This window comes from Synchiropus splendidus, chromosome 9, assembly GCF_027744825.2.
Source record: "Synchiropus splendidus isolate RoL2022-P1 chromosome 9, RoL_Sspl_1.0, whole genome shotgun sequence".
NCBI lineage: Eukaryota > Metazoa > Chordata > Actinopteri > Syngnathiformes > Callionymidae > Synchiropus > Synchiropus splendidus.
In genome coordinates this window covers 12,594,546-12,621,506 of record NC_071342.1, presented here as the reverse complement: position 1 = coordinate 12,621,506, position 26,961 = coordinate 12,594,546, and the positions used below count along the sequence as shown (strand labels likewise).

The following is a 26,961-nucleotide window of genomic DNA, read 5'->3' as shown; positions in this document are numbered from 1 at the left end:
GATTGAACTTGACAAGGCAAGCTGAAAGATGACTGCACCGCTTTGATCAAGGTGTGCGCAGCCCACAGAGAGAGAAACCAAGCAGAGGCACCGGATGTGAAGAGGAGGACGGCAGAGATGAAGAGTTTCAACATGACTTTGGAGAAGGTACTGCGGTCTCAGGTTCCACTTCATTTTAAATGAGAACTTGTTTGCAGAGTTTCAGGGTGAAAATATAGTATAGTGTTCTTCACTATTGCAGTCAGATATATTACTACAATGTATATGATTTCTAAATACACTCTTCTGTTTCTAATTCAAATTCGCACTGAAACAATATATGCATTTCAAGCACAATGTTATCATCTCTCACCGTCCGCTCTTACACACATAAACACAGTTTAAAGTAGCTCACAGATACTTGAGCCTGGTATCTCCTGCAGCACACTGAGCAACAGTGTTGCTCTAAAACATATTCCATAATAATAAAGTCCCCTCATCACTAGTGCATTAATATTCAAAAGATGCAAACGTTGAGTCATTATGCAAAAACTTTCTCTCCAATACTTTCTCATGGCAGTAGACAAGCAGCTATTTAAGCATGTTTAAATATTTGCAGCCCTAACTGACGTTGATAAGGTCTGTTTACAAGCCAGTGAGATAACTGAATGTGCTGAGGGGAGACTTGCCTATCAGAGCAGCTGGCAGCAGCTATATTTACTCTGCTTATCTATTCCAGAGGGAGGAGCTGTGATGGGCTGTAATTATAGTTCTTCCTTCATGGCACGCCCAAATGTTTATGCTTTTACCGCGGTGCAGCGTGAAGATTTGAACATGTGGAAATTGCAGCCATTTCGATGGAGCTTCCGGAGGAGGTCGGGTGTCACTCGCTGCACGACTGAGCACTAAGTGAACAAAGAAATGTGGTCTGTGCACTGGGCTCTTTCCCTGTGAGACATTCTGAAAGGTCCTTAAGTCAAATGAAAGGGAAGGAATTTGTCTTTGCCTTGTTGGTTTTGAGTGTCAGGAAAGAATATAGGTGACGTTCTCTTAGCTGCTGCTGAGTCGACAAACATCCAGGTTGCTCAGCTTCTGAATCTTTTGACGGGGAGGTGCTGCTTGAACCTCAAAATAGCACCTCACCAGGCCGTCCTGGTCGCATGCTGATCGGTTTGATGAGAAATGCCTTGACGTCTGAGAGACAGATCCTTTCAAAACATGAGGCGATGAAGTGCTCCTGGGTGATCCTCCTTGAGTGGCCAACATAAGGAAGATGGAAACCCACAGGAGACAGCGGATGTTGAAGACCGTGGTGTGGAATAGATTCAGCAGCTTTCCTGGTGTTGATCATGTGTAAATTGGCTCGGAACTCCTGTCTAGAAAAGGTGTCTTAATCTAAACACACTGAAAGACACCATAGCATTTATTAGATCGTGAAAGAATGATGCATTTAGGAGTCATTTATTTGGAGGATAAACCTTCTGAAAATACTTATCTTAGAGATGTCACGTGTGTTCATGTCAGTCATGCAAAGAATCATGGGAAAATAACATATGGATGGACAACTTCCATCGTCTTTACGTCTATAGTGCATTGATATTTTTCCTGCAAGATAGGAGTGTTTTTTTGGTTTTGGTTTCCTTTCCTTAAGACACCACTGTGAACGGTAACTGGAACAATTTCCCAGCGTACTGTAATGCAACAGGTCACGTCTGTGTAATGCAGGAGGTTTTCTCATAGATTCTGCTGCATCTGGCCGTTGCTTTCCTCGCCAGTCTATATTGTCCCAAGGAGGCCATATTTGTTTACGCTGATATAGCGGCTACATGCACAATAGAGCCACACATTTTCCTATCCGAATATTTTCAGTTTAAAAAAAAGTGCTTCGTAAAAATGGAGCTGCTGCTGCCGTCCACACGGATTCACTGGAAACAATTTGAAACAATGCAGTACATATGTCAGGACTGCAGAGGTGCTGCAACAAATAAGAAGGCAGCAAATGAAGCTGGTTCGCTAGTTCTTAGCGCTGGTGCATAAACAAATCAATCGATGACACTGTTGGCACGGATGAGCTTTTATCACGAGTCAGTACAAGTCATCAGAGGCATGAGTTTCTAGCTACTCTGTGCTTCTACTTTATGCTCCATCGACTCCATAAAATGTTGCGAAAGAAAAAACAAAACAAACTCTTTTAAGAGCATATCGATGCCTAAAACCACTTCACTTACCATTTGCAGGAACTGTGTGCGTCCACAGGACATAACACAACAAACTAAGTAATAGTGAGCCAGGCGGCTGCTGTTTTTATACCCGCAGTGGAGGAATTTGTCTTCACACTTAATAAAGATGTCAGCTCAGTGTGTGTCTCTGGCTGTCTCGCCGATGGCCCACAGCAGCTCTATCGACTGATGCAAGTCCTCTAAACAAGCAGGGTCAGTACAAAACCATCAGATACTCTGTTTGTGTTGTGCACCATTTGTTGGTGGCTCTCCAAGGCAATTCTCAGTTTTTGTAATCCAGTCAGACCTGGTAGCTCAGTAAAAGTGACTTATTACAGCAGAGTCTTGAAAAGAACTTAAATTCTGTTTTTTAAATAATTAAAAAGTAATATTCCTTTGACGTTTAAAGGCAAAACCGGGATATCCTTTGCTTTTATCTTCACTAATGATGACATACAGATATATTTTTGTGTTTGTTCTGTCTGCACCAAACAAACAATTATAATAAACATAGTCTAAAAAAAAAAATCTAAAAAGTGTAATTACGCCTTAGCATTATATGCTTATATATATATATATATATATATATATATATATATATATATATATATATATATATATATATATATATATATATATATATATATATATATATATATATATATATAAAAATAAATAAATAAATAATCTGTCCACTGAATATTATATAATAACTCAAACTCAAACTATTTGCCGTTTCACAGTGGAGAGGATATCTCAGACATACACTCATAGAACTGGAGATACATCCAGGTAATCTACAGGAGTATTTATATATTGTTAATACTGGAAGATCTTTTTTGCACGGTGATTAACAGAACTATGCAAATGTGACATACAGTAAAAGCACTTAAGTGCCAAATACTTTCCCCCAAATATATTTCATTTATTTATTTTGATTATCAAGAAATACTGTTAAAAAGACTCTTACTCATTGCAAGCAATGTAATTATTATAAAAAAAGAAGGGGAAAGACCTTGTGAGGTCTGCAAGAGAAGAGCCACATCTGTGGCTAGATACCCATTTATGCTCTGCACGATCATTCTGCAGTATTTTAAACACCCAATGGTGGTGCTCAACTGTAGCTCATCCATCCTGTTGTCTAGTTACCCAGCCTTGAGAGGGCTGTATGTTAAGAGCCGGCTTTTAGCTGGTACCTCTTCCCTCTCTTTTGTGGAAGCATATAGTTCCCGTCCATCGGTGTAGGGTCATCCTGGCAAGAGATATGCTCTAACTCATGTTATAAGTTTGTCAACATCAACTTTCAGTGGTTTTGCAGAGTGTCTTTCCTCTAACTACACTAACCTCATGATCTAGCTTCACCAGTTAACATCAACTTTAGATGTAAACAAAGCCCTTTAACCAACAAAGTTGGGTCAACGGTGGTGTTACATGGCAATCCATGCACTCCTATAAGGCACGCCAAAAGCCTAATGGAATCCAAGGCAGGGGCAGACTGAGTTGATAAATATTCATGTTCAAGTCGAGTTTTCGGAGCATGCAGGTCCCAGAACAATTCCATGACAGCAGCTATTGTAAAACTGTTCAGAAACTCTTTTGAAGTGATTCTATGTGGAAGCTTGTCCCAATATAATGCAGTGCCATTAACTTTACAGCGTGTCTCTTTAAGTCGGCTCACGCAGGGCGGCCGAACTCAGGAAATGATTTAGTGCTACTGCTACTCGGTCTTTGGGACGGAGTGGACCGGCTACAACAAATAACTTGAGAGAGTGAGAGCTCGCACACACAGAGGTGACAGTGACGGGGCGCTGGTGGAAATGTGATCTATGAGGACAGCCTGACCCCGACTATTAACCGCCTGGAAGACCTCCAACTGGGCAAGTAGGAAACACTCACTTTTAACCTTTCAAGCTTTGTTGTGACTACACCACACATGCAAACAAGCTTTTAGGACTATAATTTTAGAAGCACTTTGTCATGTATCTGCAACCGGTTCTTAAAATAGAGAATTATTTTGGATGATCAAACCTGCAACATGAGCAGGGCATTGGCATGAGAGATATATTTCCCAAGCTTTGAATCCAATTCAATGATTTCTTCTCTGTTTAAATTCTAATGCAAGAATATATATATATATATATATATATATATATATATATATATATATATATATATATATATATATATATATATATATATATATATATATATATACAAACTACATAAACAGATTAAGTATGCTGGTTTAATCTGTCTCAATCTATTCTCCATCACTTGAACCTTAGTGGAGATCTAAAGCAGCTATTTATTTTAATGATGCCACCAGATCTGAGCTGAAAATTAAAGCAGCACAATTACTGTCATGGCTGAATGAAATTGAGTGGATGAGACTGGAATCCTTTGATTTATCCGGAGCTGGACCTGCAGTGTTGATTTAAACACCACCTATAGACGAACACACATCAAGCAGCTACAGTCTCCGTGTGAGAGCTTCATCCATAAGGAAAAGGTCGTGTCAGAGTTTCTCCTTGGTAGAACGACGATCAAATTCATCTGTGAGAGAAGAAAAACACATCAAAGGAAAAAATGATGCCGAACGTTAATCCGTCCCTCAAATGTTTTATCTCAGTCTTCTCCTATGGTTGGAGGGAGGATCTTGAGGAGCTTGCTGGCTGAAATAATTGACTGTCACTGAAAGGAAGATGAGCTCTGCTTTACAGTCTCAAGTATCTTATACAATAATCTCATCTTATTAGTGAAGCCGTTCTCCGGCTCTGAGATAGAGATTTGTTCAGGAGAAAAGTGTATGTTTCATGTGCTATATGAATCTCTCCTATGTATTAAAAAAAGTGCGCAACCCTGGCGGTTATAATTACAGAGTCATTACTAGAAACTACAGCATCATTCTCCTCTCAAATAAGCCTAAAGTCCGAGTCGACCATTCGACCCGGGCACTGGGGAAAAGCCCAGAGGAGAGACTTTCTGTTCTCATTAGCGGGACACTTCTTCAACAAGACAAAAGCCTGTCCAATCGGGCTGCGAACACAATGTGGATCAGAAATAATAGTTGAGTTTGTTTTTCATAATGAAAATGAAAAATGTGGAAGTAGGTGCAGGGATTATAAGAGCTGTTCTTCACTCTGCTCCTCTTTATTCGCTGTATCAGACAGAATATTGACAGATTTGTTTGCAGTGTAACAAAGAAGAAGATACTTTATCTTGCGTGGGGGTAAACATCTTTTGAGATGCCAGTAAGGTGACATCATTGATGGCAACGTGCCAGCAACAAAGTTGTTGTCGGTTTTTCGTCAAATGCTCTGAAAAACCCAGTGTTCCACGTGTGTTGACGGCGTTAGCCTGAACTGGGATCAGACACCTGAACTTCTTGTGGCTCGATAGACTTCTTGTTTAGTGTGGAGTCAAAAATCACCACCCCCGTTTTGACCTGCCGAACTTCACTACTCCACCTGGACTCAAGTCCAGGGCCAGAGCTTGGCTTGCTTGCGTTCTCATCTCAGATTTTTGAGCCAAACAGACTTTGCTTCGGAAGCTTTTAATGCGTATTATGGACGCTGCTTTTTAAACTTTTTAAAGAGTTGTGAATGTGAAGTAAAGAGGAACGAGCATGTTTAAATCACAGTCATGATAAACGCCTTGGTAATTTTGGCAAAAGAACGCGTTACGGCTCTTGTTATTACAAAAGATAACGTAGTTCCTAAAACGCGTTAATAATGTGTTAGTTCCAACACTGGTCCACATTGTGATTCCACATTGTGAAAGCTCATTAATACTGATCATGCAGACAGGAGGAATTAGATGTTACAAGCTTTATATTTCAAACATTTTCACTTGAATTCATTATCAGATGACTGAATGTGTGCGACTGTGCGTCAGGATCTGAATTCATGCTGTGATTCTGACGATGAGACTCCATTAAAGGATTAAGAGAAAAGATCATCCTCCACTAGTCCTCCTCACTGCTTCACTTGTACGGGACGTATCATCATGCTAGTGAGCTGTAAAGGGCTTACCTTTTGGTGGGAGTACCAAGGTATCTGAAACTGAAACTAAAGTATCAAGCAAGCTTCTTGTTTAGTGTGGAATCAAAAAACACAACAACCCCGTTTTGACCTGCCGAACTTCACCTCTCCATCTGGACTCAAGTCCAGGGCCAGAGCTTGGCTTGCTTGCGTTCTCATCTCAAGCTCTCTCTTTTTGAGCCAAACAGACTTTGTCCTGAGCAGTGTTGGGCAAGACACTTTAAGTTAGTAACTTAGTTACAGTTACTAGTTACCTCATTCAAAAGTAACTGTTACTTCAAGTTACTCATTACTTTCAAAGTAACTAGTTAGCGAAAGTAACTTTTTTTTAACTGTATATCATAGCAGAGCTCAAACATCATCTTAGAACAGTCAAGGGCTGAGTTGGGAACAAGCAATGTTGGGACAGAATCTGCCCCATTATCGTTGTTTGTGTGGCCTGCTAAACTAGATAGTGATTCTGTGACTGGTGCCAGGATGAAATAAAGACTCCATTAAAGGATTAAGAGAAAAGATCATCCTCCATTAGTCCTCCTCACTGCTTCACTTGTACAGGACGTATCATCATGCTAGTGAGAGTAAAAGGCTTACCTTTTGGTGAGAGTACCAAGGTATCTGAAACTGGGTTCATAAAAGTTGTTTGTATCAGTTGAAGGCAATCATAAGGCTTCATAACTGTCATTCAAAACATTCATGTGACCAGCAGCAGCTCAAACCCAGGACAGGTCATAGAACTTGTCTTTATAGAGCACAGCATGCACAGCATTGAATAACTGAGATCAATGCCCAGTCAGACACCATAATACCTTTGGGTGCAAATGATGAGCGAGTTCTCCAGAAGAGGCACTTTTCTCACGCAGGGAAAAAAAGGGGCTATGGCTCATGCAGCACTAGCGGTCTATCAGTGCACGTCCCTGCTGTTGTGAGTCCAGCAAAATAAACAGATTTTCAGCAAAGCACACAAAGCATATGAGATCATTTTTCTTTTCACATGTTTAAGATGACAGCCAAAATCATGTTTCTCAGAATGTAGCGTAGCAACTATGCTAACGGGGCTGTACAACTGAAACATTCTCACTAGATGTTGAAACGATATCAGAGGTTTTAGCTTCTGAGATCTCCTTTTAAAGGCAACAGAAGGCAAGCGTTGATGGCTGTTTGAGCTCTGTTTATTCTGTCTTATCTACATGCACTTCCTGTGGGATGAAGCGGAGCCACAGCCAGCGTAACAGAGGATGCATACAATACAGCGCAATACCACCACTAAACAGTCAAACTACAATCAAACTGAACTCATTAAACATCAATGAGTCACTGCACTGCGAGACTTTATCAGTCGGAGCGCGAAACAAAATATGATAATGAGATTATAAATCACAGGCTCCAAATGGTTACGCAACATTGTGAGATCGGAAATTCGTCATGGTACCAAATATTCAGAGGTGTCAGAGATGTTGGAGGGGGGTTTCTGTCAAGGTCAGATCAAGACTGTATGAGTTATGATTTATTTTTGTGTCAGTATTACAGTATTATTACAGTGGGAACAATAGCATTCAGATTCAACGCAACAGAGGTGCTAATTTCAATAGATAACAACAGATGCTTCAGCGCGAGCGTTGCTAACAAAGCGTAAAAACAATTGTGACATGACAGCGATATAATTCTCATTGAAGCTTCAGCAGCATTAGAAGTCTCACAAGAGCCCAGAACATCACGTTTAATGTAAAATATGAACGTGAATCTGACTTTTACATAGTCATTGTTCAGGTTGTTTCGTAGAAGATGGTCGCAGCTGAAAGGCAAAAGTATCAAGCGAGACTTTGGACTTCACCATGTATACCTACAAAAAGTGTGAGATGAAGCTAGATGTTGTGACGCTGGTCAGACGTGGTGCAGCCATTCCCCTCAGACGCGTCTAATCATGTTCAGTTAATGTGAATTATGAACGGTCTAGATGGAAGCCATGAAAAGCAGCGTGTTACAGATCCACCCTCATCTCAGTTTCGTGCTCAGCAGCAAAGAGGTCGAGGCTCACTGATCCTTACACACTTGAAGGAAATTTTCAGACCACCACGTGAATGCACCACGAAAAATACACAGATGAATTATCCTGTCCATAATATAGTTTTTCATTTATGGATATCGTGTGTGGTTTAATATCTATTTTTACAAAAATATTTATCAGGACCAATTTATGTTGAGGCCACTGAAGACATATAATTTATTGCATTTTAAATATAAATACAACAAAATATTTCAGATATTTTTACATTAAATTGCATTACTCTGTTGTATTTCTTTCATGAGTACACCATCCCACGGTTTGGTACATGTAGTGCTTTTCCAAGTCCCCTGTGGTGCCTGTATTAATGTAGCCTTTGGGAAGCTAAGCTCCACTGCTTATTTTTCAGTTCATTTGTCTCATGTATGTATGCCTATTAACGCCTATTAAGTATTTCAAACACACGTTTTATCTTCCTTCTGCAGGTCTCCACGGCACCAACTAAGGCGTCAACGTTCTCGTTCGTGCCAGTGGTGCGGACGCTGCCTACTAAACGCGTCATTGCTGACGAGGTGAGATTATGAGCTTGAAAAATAGTGTTTAGAATACATCATTTATTCTCATTAATGCTCCATATTATGGGTTATTACTTGCTTAATCCGTTTTTCCATTTAGTGGCCAAATTCAATATGAGGAAAATTCTATACAGGCAAGGTCAGAACATTTCATACATGTTTAGATGTGACGCAGCTCAGGAGAATTTTGAAATACACTTGCAAGTGATGGACAGTCCCTGAAAGCTGCTGCCTGGAGGTCAGATGTGCTGTACCCCCAGCTGCGACAATAGATGAGAGTGCTAATGTCCTATTAGCTACACAAACATCACAGCTCCTGGGAGCACGGCATTGTGTGGGAGACTTGAAAGATTTCGACTCTAACTGCAGGAGTCGGTGCCTCGCAGACTGAAAAGGCGCCTCACGCCGCTGCTTCTCAGAAAACACAGACGAGATTGTTTGTTTTAGTGAGCTGTGAAATTCAAATGAAATGCGTCCGATTATCACTCAAATGTGAACATGTCTTATTGTCTCCCAATCTGCAGGAGGCAAACGGAATCATTCATAACATTTGACACATTCGAATGCAATGCAGTGGTTATTATGAGACTTTTGCGTTTAGATATTGGTGTTGTCTTTCTGTGTTGGTCAGTGGTGTCCAGGTGAATATTGAAGAGACATTCGGACATCCAACCTTTCTGCTCGTCATCTCAGTCGTCTTGACCAGCGATTCTTAACCATAGGGCCGAGGCCCATGATTGGGCCGCGAGCGCCCCCTAAAGGGCCGCCATAATTTTTTTGTTTTACACCGCTGGACTGTGAGACGCTCAGTTTTAATACACCTGCCTCATATGGTGGCAGTAGAGTGTCACTGCAGCTGCAAATTTGACTTAGTTACTAACTGTGAAGAAGAAGAAAGTGATGGTGATACTTTCATTACACTACACTTTACATATTTTCTTTAGAGTTTATCTATGGTAAAACATATTTTACAACTTTTAGACATTGTTTTATAATATTAATTTTACTCAGAATCTTATTCATGACGTACCGCTTTTCCCATTTGTCCCAACAGTTTGCATTAAGTTTATTTTTTTTCAGTAGTAAATTTGAAGAACATGACTCGCAGCTGGTTCTGCTGCTGGTTGGAATTGTCGGTGACATATATCTTTGTGCTGACCACATGGTTTCATGTGATTTCACAAGGTTTTGGTTTGTTTACATGTATGGTTATTGAACACAAATGAAATCAGTAATTCTGAAATAACATGTAATAAGTAGTCACAGTAATAAATCAGTTCTACTCCTTGTACGGCCCTGGACCTTGTTCTTGAACGAAACGTCATTTTCAAACCAGGACTGCCACCTGTTTCATGAAACCTCAACAACCCAACACTAATCCCAACGCAACTTAATCTGACGTCCCAGAAAATGCCAGATTGTTGTAAGTACATACGAATAAACATAAAGCATTCGATGTGGAGTGAAACTCTACAAACCATTTGAGGTTATAGCTATCCAATGAGGAAAAAATAAAGTGGGAATTTCTCTTCGGAGATTGTGTCATGTTTATCATAGTAGTAGATTCCACATCAGGTTGCTAAATTCAAATTCATGTTATTTTTACTCAGTTTATCTATCTGGTTGCTTTTTTCCGCTCTGTCCATGAAAACATATTTGAATTATGCATGAGCAGTCTTACACAGAACTGTGTTTGTAACCAACAAATTTGAAGTTATTGTTAGAGAGAATAAAAAGAGAATAAAAGAATATTGCATAATAATACATGAAAGAAATGAAATTCCGCCAACATTCCGGTTTTGAAACATGAATGAAGATGCAGGGTTCATTTCCAACAGCGAGGAACCTTGAAGAGGACAGAAGGGATGGGGAGAGGGAGAAGAGGAAGGTAAAATGGATGAATGTAAGCGATTTCCTGCTGAAGACAGATGCACTGAAGATGTTCAAGGGCGACATGATGAGGAGTGTTGGTTTAGAGAGGTAGAAGAGGATGAGGGCTGTTGCACGCTGTGGTGACTATGGAACTACTGAGCTGTTGCAGGCAAGGAATAAAAAAAAAGGCGTCACTTACATTTTTTTATACTAAAATGTGAGCGCCAAAAAAGAAAAATTACCTTAAACGTACTGTAGTTACTTTAATATTATAAAATAAGGAACATTTTATTGCACTATATTGATGATCAGGTGCTGTATTTATTTTCAGTATCTTGTATTTATTTATTTTGAGTGAAGAAATACTGTTTAAATGAACATTTCTCATTAAAAGAATTAAAAGATAAAAAGAACGGAAAAGAAAGTGGCTCAAGAGGTATATTTTGAATTTGTTTTGAATGAAGAAAAAAAATAATTTCAATTTGTGCCTGATATTGTTTACTTAGTTCAGTGTGATGAACAGGAGCTTAAAGGAGGTGAGAATAGACAAAGAAGAGTGCAGAGAGGGAGACTGGAGGAAAGGAAACAAGAGGGACATCATATGCCGACAGTTTAAGGAGGTGGACATGGAGGTTCAAAGATGGAGTGATGGAGGACATGAAGTGGAGTGAATAGCAAGAAAAGATAAGTTCAGACGGAGGCAACTCCTCAAAATGAGGCTTCATTTCATGAACATGGCGTCAACCAAAACACGTGATTTTCACACATTCAATTGATCCCTCCTTTATCTCTCACTCAAGGGTCATATTCTTGCTTTTACTTAGCATTTTGTCGAAACACGGACACCTTGAGAAGGTCGCGGATTGTTTTTTGTTTTTTTTTTAGCAGTAGGAGCTGCTGCTTCTATTGAGGGCAGCTTCCTGTTCCTGTTAGAAGAACTGCTCCTCACACGAAAGTGCCTCTTCATTAAAAAAAAAGTGCTCATTATCAGATGGAATTCCTAATGAGAGCCATTGATCACAAGCACAAGGTTGTTCACCGCATCCGTGCTTTATAAAAACTAAAATAATGAAGCAGGGGTGACGCAAGTGGGATTTAAATAAAGCTCTTCTCGCGTGAAACCACCAAACTGTGCTTCACTACTGGATGTGAAATAATGGCGTGACGTCAGAGACATCCTGCCATTTGTCGGATCAAACGTCAGTCGAAGGCTGCTAATAGAGCTATTTTGGTTTCACGTCATTTGTAGCGGCGGATCTGATGCAGTGTATATCACTAATGTTCATGCTTTTCTTAGTGCAATTCTGGAAGTTTTCGGGATTATTTCATTGTCGTCATGGCAACCACTATTTTATTAAGATGCCTTCAATGAAGGTTAAAATCCTGGAGATGATTCCTCAGATAGATAGATAGATATATACTTTATTAATCTCCGAAGAGAAATTTCCACTTTATTTTTTCCTCATTGGATAGATCAAGAACCTCAAATGGTTTGTAGAGTTTCACTCCACATCGAATGCTTTATGTTTATTCGTATGTACTTAAGACGTGTTTTGCTATTTGACACAACCATGTTCACTCTCTGGCCAGTGACATCAAATCATGTCGCTCCCTATGATGTGTCTCTCTGACGCCGATCCGACAGTGAACCGCTGACAAATTCATCTATTATTATTAAGGATGCAGTGAAAGTAATATCGCCTAACATGTTTTCTAACCCCGAGAACTAACCCAGGCAGTAAATATCAGTGCCCTTTATTTATGATGTTCAAACCACATGAGATGTGGCTAACTGACCCTGACACTTTTCATCTTTCTCCAGGACAGACGGAGCTAAAGTGAAAAGCTCTTTTTGCTGAAAGGAAAAAGGAATGTCAGGGACGTTTTATTATATTTGTGCCTCAACGTCATACAGTAGAGGTTTTCTGATGGTGTTTTGCTCCTACAAATGGCTTGCTCGCACTTGTACACGCGTGTGTAACCAGTTTTCTTGTAGACGTATACACACTTAGTACATGTCACAAAATGCATTGGGAACAGTTTTTTTCCGATATAAGAGAGACTGCTGAGCGGCACATTGACCAGGCTCCCTCATCAACATCCAGCACTATGGCAACCATGGCAGGGAAAATGACCTTTCAGGGTGGAAGACTTCAACCTGAAGGCTAATCAATCCTGGGCTCAGAGGAAAACAGACAAAGATTCTGACACCACGGAGACAATGGGAAGGAAATAAACAGAACAGATCACTTTGATGTGTTTGAGCTGTTGCAGTACATTATGGGATTCGCAGTGTTCAGAAACAACTGGGACGACACCGTTGGGGTGATTTTTTCGGCACCTTTTGAATCAAGACCTGTTCTGGTATTGCGACATTTGATACCTAATTTCCACCAGATCAAACCTGATCTTCATCCTCTCGACTCGACTGATTTAACTGGACCCCACTTGTACCCCGGAAGCGCTGACGACGATCGACAAAGAGGAATTCCACAAGTAAAATGCATGTTTAAGAAAATACTATCACTGAATGCCATATGACTGAGTCTTGTTGACTGCTAACAGTAATGATAAAATTGAGCTGGAAAACTTTATATTTTCTTTAAATATGGCTGCTTACTCATGCATGCTGTTTCTATAGTAGAGGCTGAAATAAAGCTCAAGTAGTTCAAGTGTGTCAGTTGCATATTCACCTTAAGTTTCGAGTTACATTTGAAAACATTTTCCTGTCATATGGTGCATTTAAGACACTTCATTCATCTATGAGAAAAGAAGTATGATCACAATTGAGGTTGTGGTTGTCAGCTGGACACCTCAGTTCAAGTATTTCATTTTTAAGCTTAACTGACTGAAAATCTGATGCAAGTTCCTGTTTCATGAGGAAATGCTGTAGATGCCGTTGATCGACGGCTTCAGGTACTTGGTGGGTGGTTGCAGGAAGTTCATAGTTGAAAGGTCAGATGTCGTCTATTCGATGCCAAGTCCAGCTCAGAGTAGTGCAGTCCCAGAGTAAGATGAAGGGCCTGCTCTTCACCACCCTAGCTAGCTGAAGTAAGAAAGAAACAGATGATCCCGAAGGTCTTTTTAAAGGACATGACACAAAACGCTATGCAAAACTTGCAAGTTTAAATCACAATTAAGTCAGAAAACAGGCGAGAGAAAAGTGTCAAGGTGCCACCTTATCAAGAGAATTAAAATTGTATCACAATTTGACACAGTACATCAATTTAAGGAATCAATTGTGATAAAATGTGTGAACTAAAGCTGTTACACTCGCTCCACTGCTGTGGAGCTCACTCTGATAAATGTGACCTGTGTATATATAGTTTAGTCTAATTTAAGTTTGGAATTTCTGACATCCAACTCCAAAGATATTAGACATTTATTAGAAAGATCTTTTTCTCTTTGAAAACTTTGCTTGTCCTCTTCGGCATTTGAGGCTTCTAAGTCCATGTGGATGTCAGCCATCTGTTGTTAAGTTTGGAGCACGCACTGGACGTCAGCACTGCATGTGTGTGAACATGTGAGCTGCATGTGCGGCGTGAGTCCAGCACACCCCCCTGAGCTTGGGTGGTGGTGGTGGTGGGGGGTGCTGAAGTTCACAGCGGGATTTCTCAGGTTTCACTCACAACTCCTAAGCATTTGTTTCGTTATCCCCTGACAGAACCACGCAGTGTATGAGAGGACGACGGGGGACATGATGTCGGAGCGAGGGATCCTCACAGCTGACTTGGTTTTTATCCACGATACAGAGGAGGCAGGAGCGTCACGCTCCGGACATGAAGTAAGTTTTTATAGACGTTTCAATTCAGTGAAGTGAGCTCATATTTATTTTCATAAAAAAATTCTCACGAGTCTGACTTTGTGTCCGATCGTCGCTCATTGAGCTGGATCATGAAATGTTTTCCGATCCGCTCCTCAACTGTCAGGGATGGATTAGGTGTCGAGATCGGTTTTCACTTTTGCTTTTAACTTGTGAATGGAAGTGACAGTGGATGCCCTGGTGATGTGTCGATGATTTTGAATCTGCTCATATGTATGTGCTGTCTGGGCAATTTGTTGCGCACGTCGTGCTAGCATGTCCCCTAACATCCTGAAAATGATGAGATTATTTGATTTAAATGCATTTCAAGCCATGGAATTTTAAATATTTTTTTAGCAGTAATATCTTTTTTTTTTTTTTTTCAGATGACGTCCCCGATGTACCATGTCACTCCAGCTTCCCCTCAGTCTGAAAATACTTCCAAACACGAAGCGGCTGGCACGACCTCCATGGAAACGACTGTTAATAAACATGGGGGCATTTCCCAGCGGCGATGTCACGCTTCCTCTGGACACGCCGAGGTTAGCTCAGGTTACTTAGCTCACAGGACGCCTGACTCACTGCGCAGACCTTTGGCAGACGTCTTGTCAAACTCATCCAAAGAGTCGCTTCTCTCTGAAGACTCGGATCAGGAGAAGAGCTGGTCCACCATGCGGGGATCTGCTATTGCCTCACCTGCCTCCTTCAGTCGCACCGTCTCCCCCTGCTCCTCTGTTCGCTCCGGTGCCTTCACCCCTTCTATTATTCAGATAAAAAAACACTTTCTGGCCCCTGGCTCTAGTCTGCTTCACATCCCCCAAACCTGTTTTTCATCCTGCGAGAGCCTGTCTTCTTCAGTCTGTCCCCAGTCGCCTCCTCCGGCTCCTCGGCACCGGCCTCCTCTTACAAGACTCTCCCTTCTCACCGCCATCCTAAGAAAAGGCCGTCTCCCCATCCTATCTCCTGCTCTGCAGAGGCCTTACACCCCCTGCTGGCCTATGAACCCTGTGACCCTGTCGTTCTGTAATGCATGCTCAGCAGCTTCCAGCGTTGCCTCGATCCCCCTGGAGTTCTCCTCCAGGTTCTCCTCATCAGCATCAATAGACAGTCAAAACTACAATCAGAACAGAGCCATCACTTCTCCCATTTTAAATGAACACAGCAGGGCATGTCCTCAGATAAAGAGAATCCCAGAGACTGTTTGCTCAAGTACCCCAACATGGGAGCGGGTCAGATCTCCACCACCACCTCCTGTGAGGACCACCGTGAGGCCTCTAGCGCCACAGTTTTGCTCAAAAATTAAATCGGTTTTCACACCGAAGCGTGAAGAAACCGCTGGATTTTCTGACACACTTCAGTCAAACTCCCCAGAGCTGAAGCGCAGCAACTTGTATGTGAAGGGTCGAGAGGATAATTCCCTTAAAAGCCCCGTCTCCAAATCTCCTAAAGCCATCAGAGATCAAGAGCCACTGAAATGCACTCGCCAGCCGAAGTCTTCTCTCTCAAAACTTCAGTGGCTTTCACAACAACTGCGCTCTCCTTCCGCCTGCTCCACGCAGCCTTCCCCCTCACCTGCTGTCAGAACTGAGACCCTCTCACCCCTCCCTCACACCACTCAAAGGTGCACGGGGTCAGAGAGGAATTACACGCCATCACACAGCTTCCACAAAACTCTCTCTCCCTCCTCCTGTACACCTGTTGTTTCCTCTGGCTGGCCCACTCCTATAAACTCCCCCACACCTTCCCCTGCTCCGCCAATCAGAGACTACACGCCTTCCCCTTCTCTGTCCTTGCGCTCCACGCCATCGCCGCGGCCGGGGAGTGGAATATCAGACTGCGGCGACAGGGAGGGTAAAAAAAGAAAGGTAGACGCTCTGCTTGCCAGATGCATGTCAAGTTTAACCTCAGCATATGAATGATTCCCCCTCATGGGAATGCTGTTTCTGTCTCTTGCACAATAACACATTTGCCTCTGTGGTGTGAGCTTCAAAACCCATGTTGCCTTTATAACATCATAAAAAAGTGCCTCTCCTCTCCTTCCTGCTCGAGTGTGTGACGTTTTTGTTTGATGCTTTGGAGCTTTAGTGAGCATAATCACAGTCCACCACCCTCTTTTGTTCCTCGCCTTTTCTTGCTTCCCATCTTATCTCCCTCACTGCTGCTCCAGTTCATTCGTCATCTTTAGACAAACAACCATAAACAGGGCTAATCTTTCTTACTGAGATGACGTGTTGTTCGGTTGAAGGGTTACGGCGGTTTTCTATTCCTCATTTAGACCACATGTTAAAATCAAAGCCCAGTCATTCTTTGTGGCTGACAGGAGCTTAAATTTCAACTCAAAAACCAATTTATATGGCAGCAAAAGCTTTGTAGTGGCAAAGTTGAGACCACCTAAGTTAAGACCATGACTGAGACCAGACTTTGAGGTGGCAAGACAGTCAAGACCAAGACCTTTCTCCTTTTGTTAATCCAAACAGACCTTCAGTTCACCCACCAAATCAAACCCCCAACTCTCAGTTAGCTCCTTTCCAAACAACCCATGTACCAATGGGCAGAAATGTGGCTCTAAGGTAGTGGGTTTTCAAAAACAAAACCCAATGCAATTCAATTGCAATTCGATTCAGCGGCAAGACAAAGACCTTGAAGCAACAGCGCTCGTGTCATGACCTCCAAGGTACTCAGAGAAGGAAGGGATTTCAATTGATGATTAAAAAAAGGATTTATGTTCAGGTTCTCGAGACAACCCAGAGTGTCTCTTGTGTTACCAGGCGCGACTGTGTCAGTGAGATATCTACCTTTCAATGCATATCCATTATAATTAAATGATACTCTTTTCAAGCCTCTGAGAACAGCTGCTGAGGAAAGCTCGATATATAATAATTCTAATCATATAATAATATATAATAACAAAATGCTTTTAGCTGTTTATAAAGTCCCTTTATTGCCCTGCTATCACAGCCATGTGTTTAGCTGATGATGGAGCGAATTGCAACCCAAAGAACAAGTTAGCTCACTGGGAATCAACAACCATTGTGGACCTTAAGACTCGGGTTGTAGTCAAGACCGTGTGGCGAGGAGGGGGGCGAGACCAAACTGGACACAGGACAAGCTAAGATCCTTAACTATAACGCTGCATAAGACTTCAAGAATTCTTGATGGTACATTGTTAGTTGCCATGTTACAGTACAAGCCACATTGCTAAGAGTGGACCACGCAAATCAGCAATGTTGGGCTAAGACGCTACATACAAAAAACGGCGACAACCTGTTCTTAAGATCCTGGAGGACAGATCAAATTGGTGGCTTTGAGTCTGATCTGGGCCTTTCAGATCTGTCTTTTTTTCTATACGAATCCAGACAGATTCTGTTCAAGGGTATGGGTTTTATGCCAATGCTACTTGGGACGTGAGACCTCTCTGATGTGTTGGCTCAGGCTAGTCTGTTACTGTTATCGCAAAACAACACTCAAATATGTTCTTTGTTTGTGATGACAAATGGTTTCTCCTCCTGACGAAGTGAATTATGCTGAGACTCAAGCAAGTTCAGTGGCCGGCAAGCATGCGTGTTTACTGACGACTGTGCCTATATGAAGATCATTCAAACCACAGCGATTCACCATCTCTTTCTCCTCTCCTGAACCCCCAGCCGCACAAGATTAAGTCCAGCTACAAATCACTAGCCGCGATCCCCACCAACACGCTGCTGTTGGATCAGCAGGTGAGTGAACTGTCTCTAATCCTGTGAAAGCTTCTTGTTATCCTGTTAAATATCCCGCCATTGATGGTCCACATGATGCGAGCTGCTGTGGCCACATGGCTCATTACAGTTTTTATTGGCAATTAAACGCACAACTGAGTGTGTGGGGAAACTAATAGCTCTCTCTCTGAGCTATGTACCTTCTTGCAATGTAATGACACATACACAACATTGTGAAAAGTATTCACCCACCTGCCTGCCTGGCGTATGAAGATTTGATGTGACATCTGATAGGGTTTAGTATGAGGTCGGTCCACCCATTGCAGGGGCCATCTACAAAACTGTTTTTGCCCAGTAAGATAGCAGCATAGCATGGAAATTGTGCGAACGTCCATGGTATGTCGAAGTAGCAGAGTTCGCTTTGCATCTATCAGATTGGAGAAGCCAGATTGGTCACGTCGGAGAACTGTGGCGACCTGCTTTACATCACTGCCACTGATGCATCGAACAGTGTGATTCATGGCTTGGATGTAGCTTCCCTGGCAAGGAAATCCATTCCATGAGGCTCGCAATGCTCTGATTTTTATCTAATCTCAAGGCCACATGAAGTTTAGCATGTGAGTCTGCAGAAAGCATCACTAAGCAAGTTGTAATAAACAAGGACATTTCACAAGTTAGTTGGGCAGGCGAGCGGATACTTTGGCCATTATGTTATGTATATATATGTCGGCGTGGGTGAAACTCAGGCCCACTTTTCACTTCAATACACTTTCTCACACCAGATATCTCATTTGTGTGACGACATGTATTTGGTTTTAAGAAGGTTTAGAACAGTGTCTATCAACCGGTGTGCTGCGGAACACTGGTGTGCCGTGAGAGACTGTCAGGTGCTTTGACCGAGCTTCTTTCGGCGGTGTGCCTAGGGATTTTTTCCAATGAACCAAGTGTGCCGTGGCTTAAAAAAAGGTTGAAAAACACTGGATTGGAAGTATGTGGTATGACTCCCCTCGCTTCAGTTCAAGTGCCCTTGACCTTTTCATAGCATGTACAGAGTTGAATCACTAAAACAAAGCAACTTTCATGTCTGGGGGGACAGAATGTCTTGTTCATTCATTCATTATTGTTTTAGGGTTATTTATAATTATAGTTTTGACAACAGTGGAATAAGTAATGGAATTTGTATGAACATTTTTATGAACTGCACTGAATAAAAGGTGTCTTTCTAAGACTTCATGACGTCAGCAATATAGTTTGAATTATGGTAAGCCTTTGCATTTTTTATGTTTAAATTGTGCTCTACATTGGTTGAAATTAGATTCACCTTTTTGTATAAACTGGCAGCTTCGCTGATATAAATAACCTACATTGATTTTAAGGAGGAGTATAGAAGGGCAGAGTGTGATGGATGGTATGCTACTTGTGGAAGAGTAGGCGATTTGTTCGAGGCTGCTTTCGAATCAAGACAAACTGAATGCTTCAAAATCAGCCACTCTCCATTGCTTTGACAGGCAATAGACGAGCAGGTGGAGAGAGCAGTGAGTCCTTGTGACATGGCGGTGGGAATTCATGTCGACACCCACGCTGAGGTTTGGCTACCGACATCACGAGTGGCCTCAGCCCGGTCACAATGTTGATGAGAACCATCAATCTGTCTCTCTGCAGATGTGTTCGCCTGCTCAGCTCCGGCTCCAGTCGCAGGAGCTTTACGCAGAAATTGATGAGATACTGGCGAACTCCAACGCACCAGAAAAATCGGTCAGTCGGGGAGTCACCCCTGAAATCGGAACATATCAGCATAAACACTTTTCTTTGTTTTGATAGGAGAAAAGGGCTTCCTGGAGATCAAATTTGTGCACGGAGCTGCAGGTAATGTTTGACTGCCATCTGTTATGTCAGGGAGAGGTGTTCTGTTCACATTAGCAAGTTCAGAAAAATTGAAAATAATGGTAAAAAACAGTATGATCAGGCAGAAAATGGACTGAATGACAACAAACGTTGATTTATTTATGGTGTAGTATTGCTCACTGATCTATATTTGGCCAAGCAGGTGCAAAACAAGGTCAAGTGGACCACAGTGAAGGGGAAATAAACAAACTTAAGATGTGGAAGCTGAGTGAGAGACTGAGAAAACACAACAGGAAGTGAGATAAAGGTGTCTGCGCAAACATCAGTGCCAGGAATGAAAGAAGCTTTTTCTATAATTCATCAAAGAAGGACCCTCCATATGGTTGCCTGGGAAACTTTGCGAGAAGCATTTGCACTGCGTATCCAAAGACAGAAATAGTTTGGGTTGAAAAGCACTTTCCTTTGAATCTCCACACAAAGGCAGAAAGTGACTCACAATTCATTCCTCATCGTACTTCTAACATCGAATCCGATTATCTCTATTTCACAGTTCATTTTCAACTTCATCCTCTCCTTTGTATCTTTTCTGTATTTGTTTTCTGCAGAATGACTCATCAATTCCAAAATCACTGGGACGTGAAACCAAATATGTGAGTGTGAACTTTTTGAAGTTTGTCTTCCACTGAGTTTTGCTGCCACTCCAGAACCGAAGTTTTCTAAATTATGAAGCAGCGTTTTTCTCTCTCAACCAGTAGGCGAAATTATTTTCTTTCTTTTTATTCTGCGCTGGCAAAGTATTCGTCCAAGACGATGGATTTAGGACTCGCCTGCGGTCATTCTTCTGACGCGTGTTCTGACCCAGTCTGTCACAGATCACCCAAGTTTACCTCATTGACATGAGGGTATTGTACAAAACTCAAACCAACACGTGGGCTGAGCAAAATATGTATTTCCAGTCTGTAAATCGCATTCTTTCATAGCAACAAGCAACAACCTGATTTAAACAATCCAATACCAGCAAGACCTCTCAACAGTGACCATCAAAACACATGAATCATCCTCTATCACCACAAACTCACAACACAGGAGGCAATGTCTGACTTCCTTGGCAATTTTCCAGTCAAATTCCCTTTTACATAGTCCACTTTTTGCCACTTATTATGACCACTTGCTATAATTTGAAGGGCTCAACTGGTCTAGTTTTTGGTGCACTATGCATTTCCAACATTTATTTACTTGTGGGCCACTATCAATAACTTGGGGGGCCAGATTTAGCACCCCGGCCTTCAGTTTAACATGCTAAAACCATCTAACTTTTAACTCGTGCCAGCCTTACCACTTGCACCTGTATCATGAGCACTGCGTTATACTTGCAGGCCATTGACAGTAACACTACAAAATGATGTACGGGCCCATAGATGTCCTTGTCCACATAAAAATCCACTTTTTCCACTGCCATTTTCAAAGAAGTGCTCCTTAAATGTGCTGCGGTCTGTCCACATAAAATCATCTGAAATAATGTAGTGGACGTCTGCCTTGCGTGAAAGCTTGCGTGCACCATACAAACCAGATCAACAACAACACGATCAGGCCATGGACCAACGATGAGGTGCAGCGGTTATTACAGGTCACATTTGACTGTTTAATTGCTAAAGACACTCAGTGCGAGTGAGTGTCATGCCACGAGCTGTTTGGTTGCCCAGACAAGGCACAAAACGACGTGGACGAAAAGCCCATCCGACCCAAATATTGTGCGGCTACACAAATTTTCTGTGCATGGGCCCAGAGTTTGCTAACCGGCTTGCTTGTCCTACTCCTTCAGGCCTCTTTAGGAAACTTACTTCCCTCTGCTGGAGCTGACAGAAAGACATTCAACTATAACAAGGTAAACCTTTTGGCTGGATCCATTGTCCTCTTAAACAGTTTCAATCCCTTTATGCAGACGAAGCCCGGAGTTATTCGTCCGATGACGGCAATTCCGAGACTGACAGTGGAGGATGAGGAGGAGTTTCACCACAACCCTTTCAAGCAGTATTTTGCAAAGACTGACAGGAAAAAGGTAGATGAACGTCAGTGTTAAGTGTTGAAGTCAGTGCTACACAAATGGATTGTCTGATGTTGAAAAGAATCAAAGTAAGTATATAACTCCGGAGGACGGTGCCCGGCCGAGACAGTCCGCCTGGGGCAGAAACAGGGATTCTCAAAATGCGCTCAGATCTATTCAGTGGCGCAGTAGGATATTGGATCAATTCCATGAATGCAGGCTAAACATTTTATTGCTTCCTGCAGTAAATATATTTATACAAACAGTTTGCTATCTCTGCCCCTTTTAAAAAAACAAACAAACAAACAAAAACCCTTGGCCCTGTGTGGTGTACTCTGCTCCACGGGCAGGAACACATTACTACCGACGCTCAAGGTAAGACAGCAGGAGGGGAGCATGATGGGAAATATAACCATGCTGGCTGGTGAATGGAAGCATGGGAATCGATTAACATTGGCCTGTGGCTCAAACCCACACGGCGATTTGGCCCTGCAGGAGTGATGCAGTAACAAGCATAGTTAGCTCTTGAACTAGCCCATGTTAGAGTGAGTGCACTGAAGATGGAGTTCTTTGCCCTACAGGGCGCAGTTATTACCTGCTGTGGCGCACATCGATTGCTCAATAGTCATCACACATCAGCTCATCAGAGCATGAACCCCAGGATCTGCGACCACTTCTAAGACTCCTTGGAGTCCTGACCTCTTCAAACTTCCTGGAAGCGATGGCCTTGTCTACATTATTCTGATGGAAAAATCACATTTTTAAATGCCAGTAGATGCTATAGAGTGCATCTGGAGGTGATGAATAATTAACAGAAAATCCTTCTTGAAAGCCGCTGCAGAACAAAGAACAGAGAAGGTCAGCAGCAAGTGTTCAGAGTGTGGAAGTGCAGCGACCTTGTCACTCGTGAAATATATGCACATGGGAAGTGTTTCATAACCGTTTATTAAATGTCAGAGGTGATACGGCAATTACCATCACATCTTCACTAAATGCATGCGAACGCATCGGATTGTCCTCCGACCGCTTTTCCCTTTTCGACAGACAATCGCTTCTGGAGTGACGTATGTCACTTTAATGACTGAATGGATGTCGTAACATTCTTTTGAGGCTGTTTGCCTTGAATCCCGAGTTCCCTTGTCCAATGGAGACACCAATGAATGGCTTGTTTATTCAGTATGTGATGTTATCTGCACATTATGTTGGATAACGTCGAGTGTGGTGGATCTCCTACCTTCAGAAAAGTAAATCTGCTCCGATTATTCACTTCCTTTCCCTTCGATGTCACACTGAAATAGAGAATAGTCAACCAACAATAGATTATTTTGGAGGACTGTGGTGGGGGGTTTCTTAGGATTGCATCAGAATAACATATGGTAGTCATCATCTAGAGCAGTGATTCTTAACCATAAGGCCAGCGCCCATGGTTGGGCTGTGAGAACCTCCTAGAGGGCCTCTAGAAGGTTTTGTGTTTTACACCTTTCGGCTGCGAGACGCTCACTTTAAATACATTAGCCACAGATGGTGGCAGTCGTGTGTCACTGAATTGACTTGACAGCTGCAAATCTGTGATGGTTAACAACTATGGCTCTTGAAAGTAAAAAGAAACAATGATAAATGACTGTTTTGTTGTTTGAACATTTTATGGTGATACTTTCATATACAGTTTACTTATATCTTAAAATATTATTTTTATTTTATTATTATATTAATTTTGTTCAGAATTTTAGAGTTTTTCCAATTTTCTAAACAGTTTGCGTCAAGTATATATATATATATATTTTCTTTTTTTCTTTAGTAAATTTGATGAACATGGCTTGCGCTGGTTTTGCCACTGGGTGGACTTTTGCTAACAAATAAATGTCTTTGCGATGATCACATGGATTTATGTCAGTTCACCAGGTTTTGGTTTGTTTACATGGTTATATGTTATATGTTATATGTTTGTTTATATGGTTATTGATCACAAATGAAATCAAGAGTCATGAATCAGTTCTATTCCTTGAATGGGCCCCAGCGTTGAGCCTGTTGCATGACCTGTGTTCTCTAGAAGTGTCAGTTAACTTTAGAAATTACATTTTTAATATTGGGCATTTTGAATACAATTGTAGTACACAATTATGCAATTCACGCATTTATTTTGTAAATCACCATTTGGATGACTTGACTCACTGGTCGCACTATTCCTCATACAAACATAATTTTTTCACGTTCCCAATCAGCAGTGTTTCGTTTTGACAACGTCGACACCATGTCCCCGGCCCAAATAAAGAGAAGCGCCGCCTCCTGTACGTGCTCTCCGTTACGCTCCTACAACGTCATGTACTACAATCTCCCTCGTGTCCACCACCAGGGGGCAGTTTTTGCTATTCACTCCACATTCATTCACATTCATATAAACACGGCCACCAATGTTTCTCAGCCTGAAGTTACAGGTGTGACGTAGTTATTGCATCAGGCTTCACATTTGCAGCCTCACTTGTTTAAATGCCATCATGCTGCCGTGGCACTTGAAGGATTAAGTTGCACTCATAACCGCCACTCGCAGTGAAGCATATTTATAAAATGGAATTTATCGACAAGGACTTTTATCAATTAGTCGAGCGAGCAATAAAAATGGATTGACATTTTGGTAAATGCCACCATTAGCTTAGGGGTAAATTAATTTCCTCATGAAGTCGACTCCCAGCGCTGGACGCTGTCAGTCACTTTTACCTTCAGTAATTGGCTGTGTCTCAGTCACTGCTCATTAATGAAGACCCCAGCCCGTTGGTCAACCAGCCAATCACCTGCCTCGCCTGGAAGGAAGGCTGAGTACAGAAGTAAATGATTTCATTTTACTCTGTGTAAGACTTACATCAGACACATGCCACATGAGTATGGCACTTAGAAGCAGAGGACTGAAGTATGGCTATGGAGTGGATGTTGACGGTTCAAATCCCAGTGAGGTCAGCCCCAAGGCATTGTCCTTGGCTCGATGTGCAGATCCAAGTAATTCAATGTTAATACTGTATAAGACAGCAGTCCAAAATCCTCCCTCTATATAGAGCTACTAATCATTTGCTCTGCTCCTTATTCATCCTGACACTGTTTGTTTGAAATAAACTTTTTCTAGTACACTTGCCAAGTGTAGTTCTATACATGTGTAAATGTTGGGAAAAATGAAAAACAAAACATTTGAGGAAAAAAGTGAAGTCAAATGGCACTATTTTAGCGACTGAAAAGAAATTATAATACACTATAAATATGTTATTAATATCTATGTTTCAGTCTGAATAAATGACGAAATGATAAACGATAAAAGTATGGCTGGTGCTCATGGAGTTGGGAGTCACTGTAAAGATGGCCACATTTGGCCCTCTTATTGCACAATACTGAGGTGTCTTTAATTGTTGCCAATTTTAAATTGTCCATCCCTTCTCCATGCTCTAGTCGATCTAACTCATGTAATCCCCACGGTGGCTGAGAATTGCAAAAGACATAAACAAACATTTGAAACAAATTTACAAACTCAATTTTCCCCTTTCTAAGTGTCTCACCAGGTTTGTAAATGTGTTCCCAGCGTCAATCACGGACATGATTTCAAAGCGGTTGCTGGAATGTTTCACTTGTGCCAATCGCGGGGGATCACTATTGGGACTCAACTAAATGCAGAAAGATCTAAAAACAAATGTACTAACTGTGAAAACACATTTGCAAACTTGGAAATACACACAATTGTGTGCAAAAGAAGTTTGTAAAATTTAAATGTGTTTCGCCATTTGTAAATTTGTTCCAAGAGTTTGTAAATTAGTTGAAAAAGTTTCAAATGCATTTTGCATTTCTCCACCGTAGATTCCATGGATTGCCGCGACCAATTGAAAGAGAATGAGAAGTGGCTTGGAGTAGGTTCTTACACTTGGGTAGGAGATTTATTTAAGAATAGTTCTATTGCCCTGTCCTGCATTACCTTTTGTTTTTTCATTTCATTATTTTAGTTCATTGAATTCCCTCATTTAATTTTGATTAAATTTAGCCGACATTTACAACTCAGATTTCATTAATTTCCCGTCCACCTCAGGCGGGTGGTTAGCTCCATGGGTGGCAGCAGCAGCTGTTGAGAGGCAGTTTTTCATTTCTAGAAAAGTAAAGACTTCAATTAAGAGGCCCGCTCTGGTTCCTTGGCATTAGCATTAAAGTGGTCCGACATGATCAGGACGGCATGGGTCTATTTTGTGCCCGAATTAAGAAATTCAGATCAGGTGTTTGGAGACGACACTTATCTAGGAAGAAGATTGACTATTATAATCAACCTGCATTGAATATTCATCCAACTGCGAGCGCATCTTCCTCAGGGAGACTCATTTTCAGCAATTTCACTCTTGGCAAAATTCGACATAATTGGAAATAACCAATCAGCCAGCGAGTGACTGGGAGTCGACTAGGCTCCGTGTCTGATGTCTACTTTCCTTTCATTCCAGGCGGATTGCTCAACTCCCAGGACGGGTGGGAAAACTGACTGCTCAAGTGCATTAAGTGAAACTTTAAAAGACGAGGAGGATCCTGGAAAATGGTTTGCCGTGCGTGACCTACAGATTACTGAACCCGGCGACGCAGTCGGTCAGTCTTCGAGCCACTCGGGAGCCTGTGGGACTCATATTTGAATCATCACCAAGCAAACACAACACAGTTGCTATCAGCAGGTTGGTGAGTGCAAGGGCAGAAAAAAAGCAGAAAGCTATCCCCCACTCTTTTGTAAGCAAGTGCTTTTTAAACCCACATCCTTTAGGAATTACACTGGATTGTAACCTGGAACTAGATATGTGAGCTTGGGTCATGTTTCATGATCATGCTGCCTGAATGTCGAAAATGCAATAAACTATTTAGAAGTCAAATGAATGCGTTGACC

The 26,961-nt window shown here is 41.7% G+C and overlaps 1 protein-coding gene across 7 annotated transcripts; it reads left to right on the top strand.

The window, feature by feature from the left end:
• mlip (muscular LMNA-interacting protein) lies at window positions 1-26,961 on the top strand. 7 transcript variants are annotated; one of them, XM_053875547.1, is made up of 13 exons: window positions 1-147; window positions 8,726-8,812; window positions 13,085-13,183; window positions 14,352-14,471; window positions 14,876-16,354; window positions 18,134-18,205; window positions 19,693-19,770; window positions 19,847-19,939; window positions 20,006-20,050; window positions 20,635-20,679; window positions 21,852-21,914; window positions 21,972-22,088; window positions 26,534-26,961. In XM_053875547.1, the coding sequence occupies exons 1-13, from the start codon at window positions 118-120 to the stop codon at window positions 26,714-26,716; spliced, it is 2,511 nt and encodes an 836-aa protein (XP_053731522.1). In that variant the 5' UTR covers window positions 1-117; the 3' UTR covers window positions 26,717-26,961. The 7 variants fall into 7 exon arrangements, with proteins under 7 accessions (XP_053731522.1, XP_053731523.1, XP_053731525.1 ...); XM_053875550.1 differs by lacking the exon at window positions 1-147 and adding an exon at window positions 3,889-4,079; XM_053875551.1 differs by lacking the exon at window positions 1-147 and adding an exon at window positions 3,889-4,079 and having other exon boundaries at window positions 13,085-13,190.

Excerpts from the sequence above, each read along its gene's own strand:
- mlip (XM_053875547.1), top strand. The coding sequence starts at position 118 with ATGAAGAGTTTCAACATGACTTTGGAGAAG. Across the intron at positions 19,771-19,846 it reads ATGTCGACACCCACGCTGAG|ATGTGTTCGCCTGCTCAGCT; the intron begins GTTTGGCTACCG and ends GTCTCTCTGCAG. Across the intron at positions 21,915-21,971 it reads AGACATTCAACTATAACAAG|ACGAAGCCCGGAGTTATTCG; the intron begins GTAAACCTTTTG and ends CCCTTTATGCAG.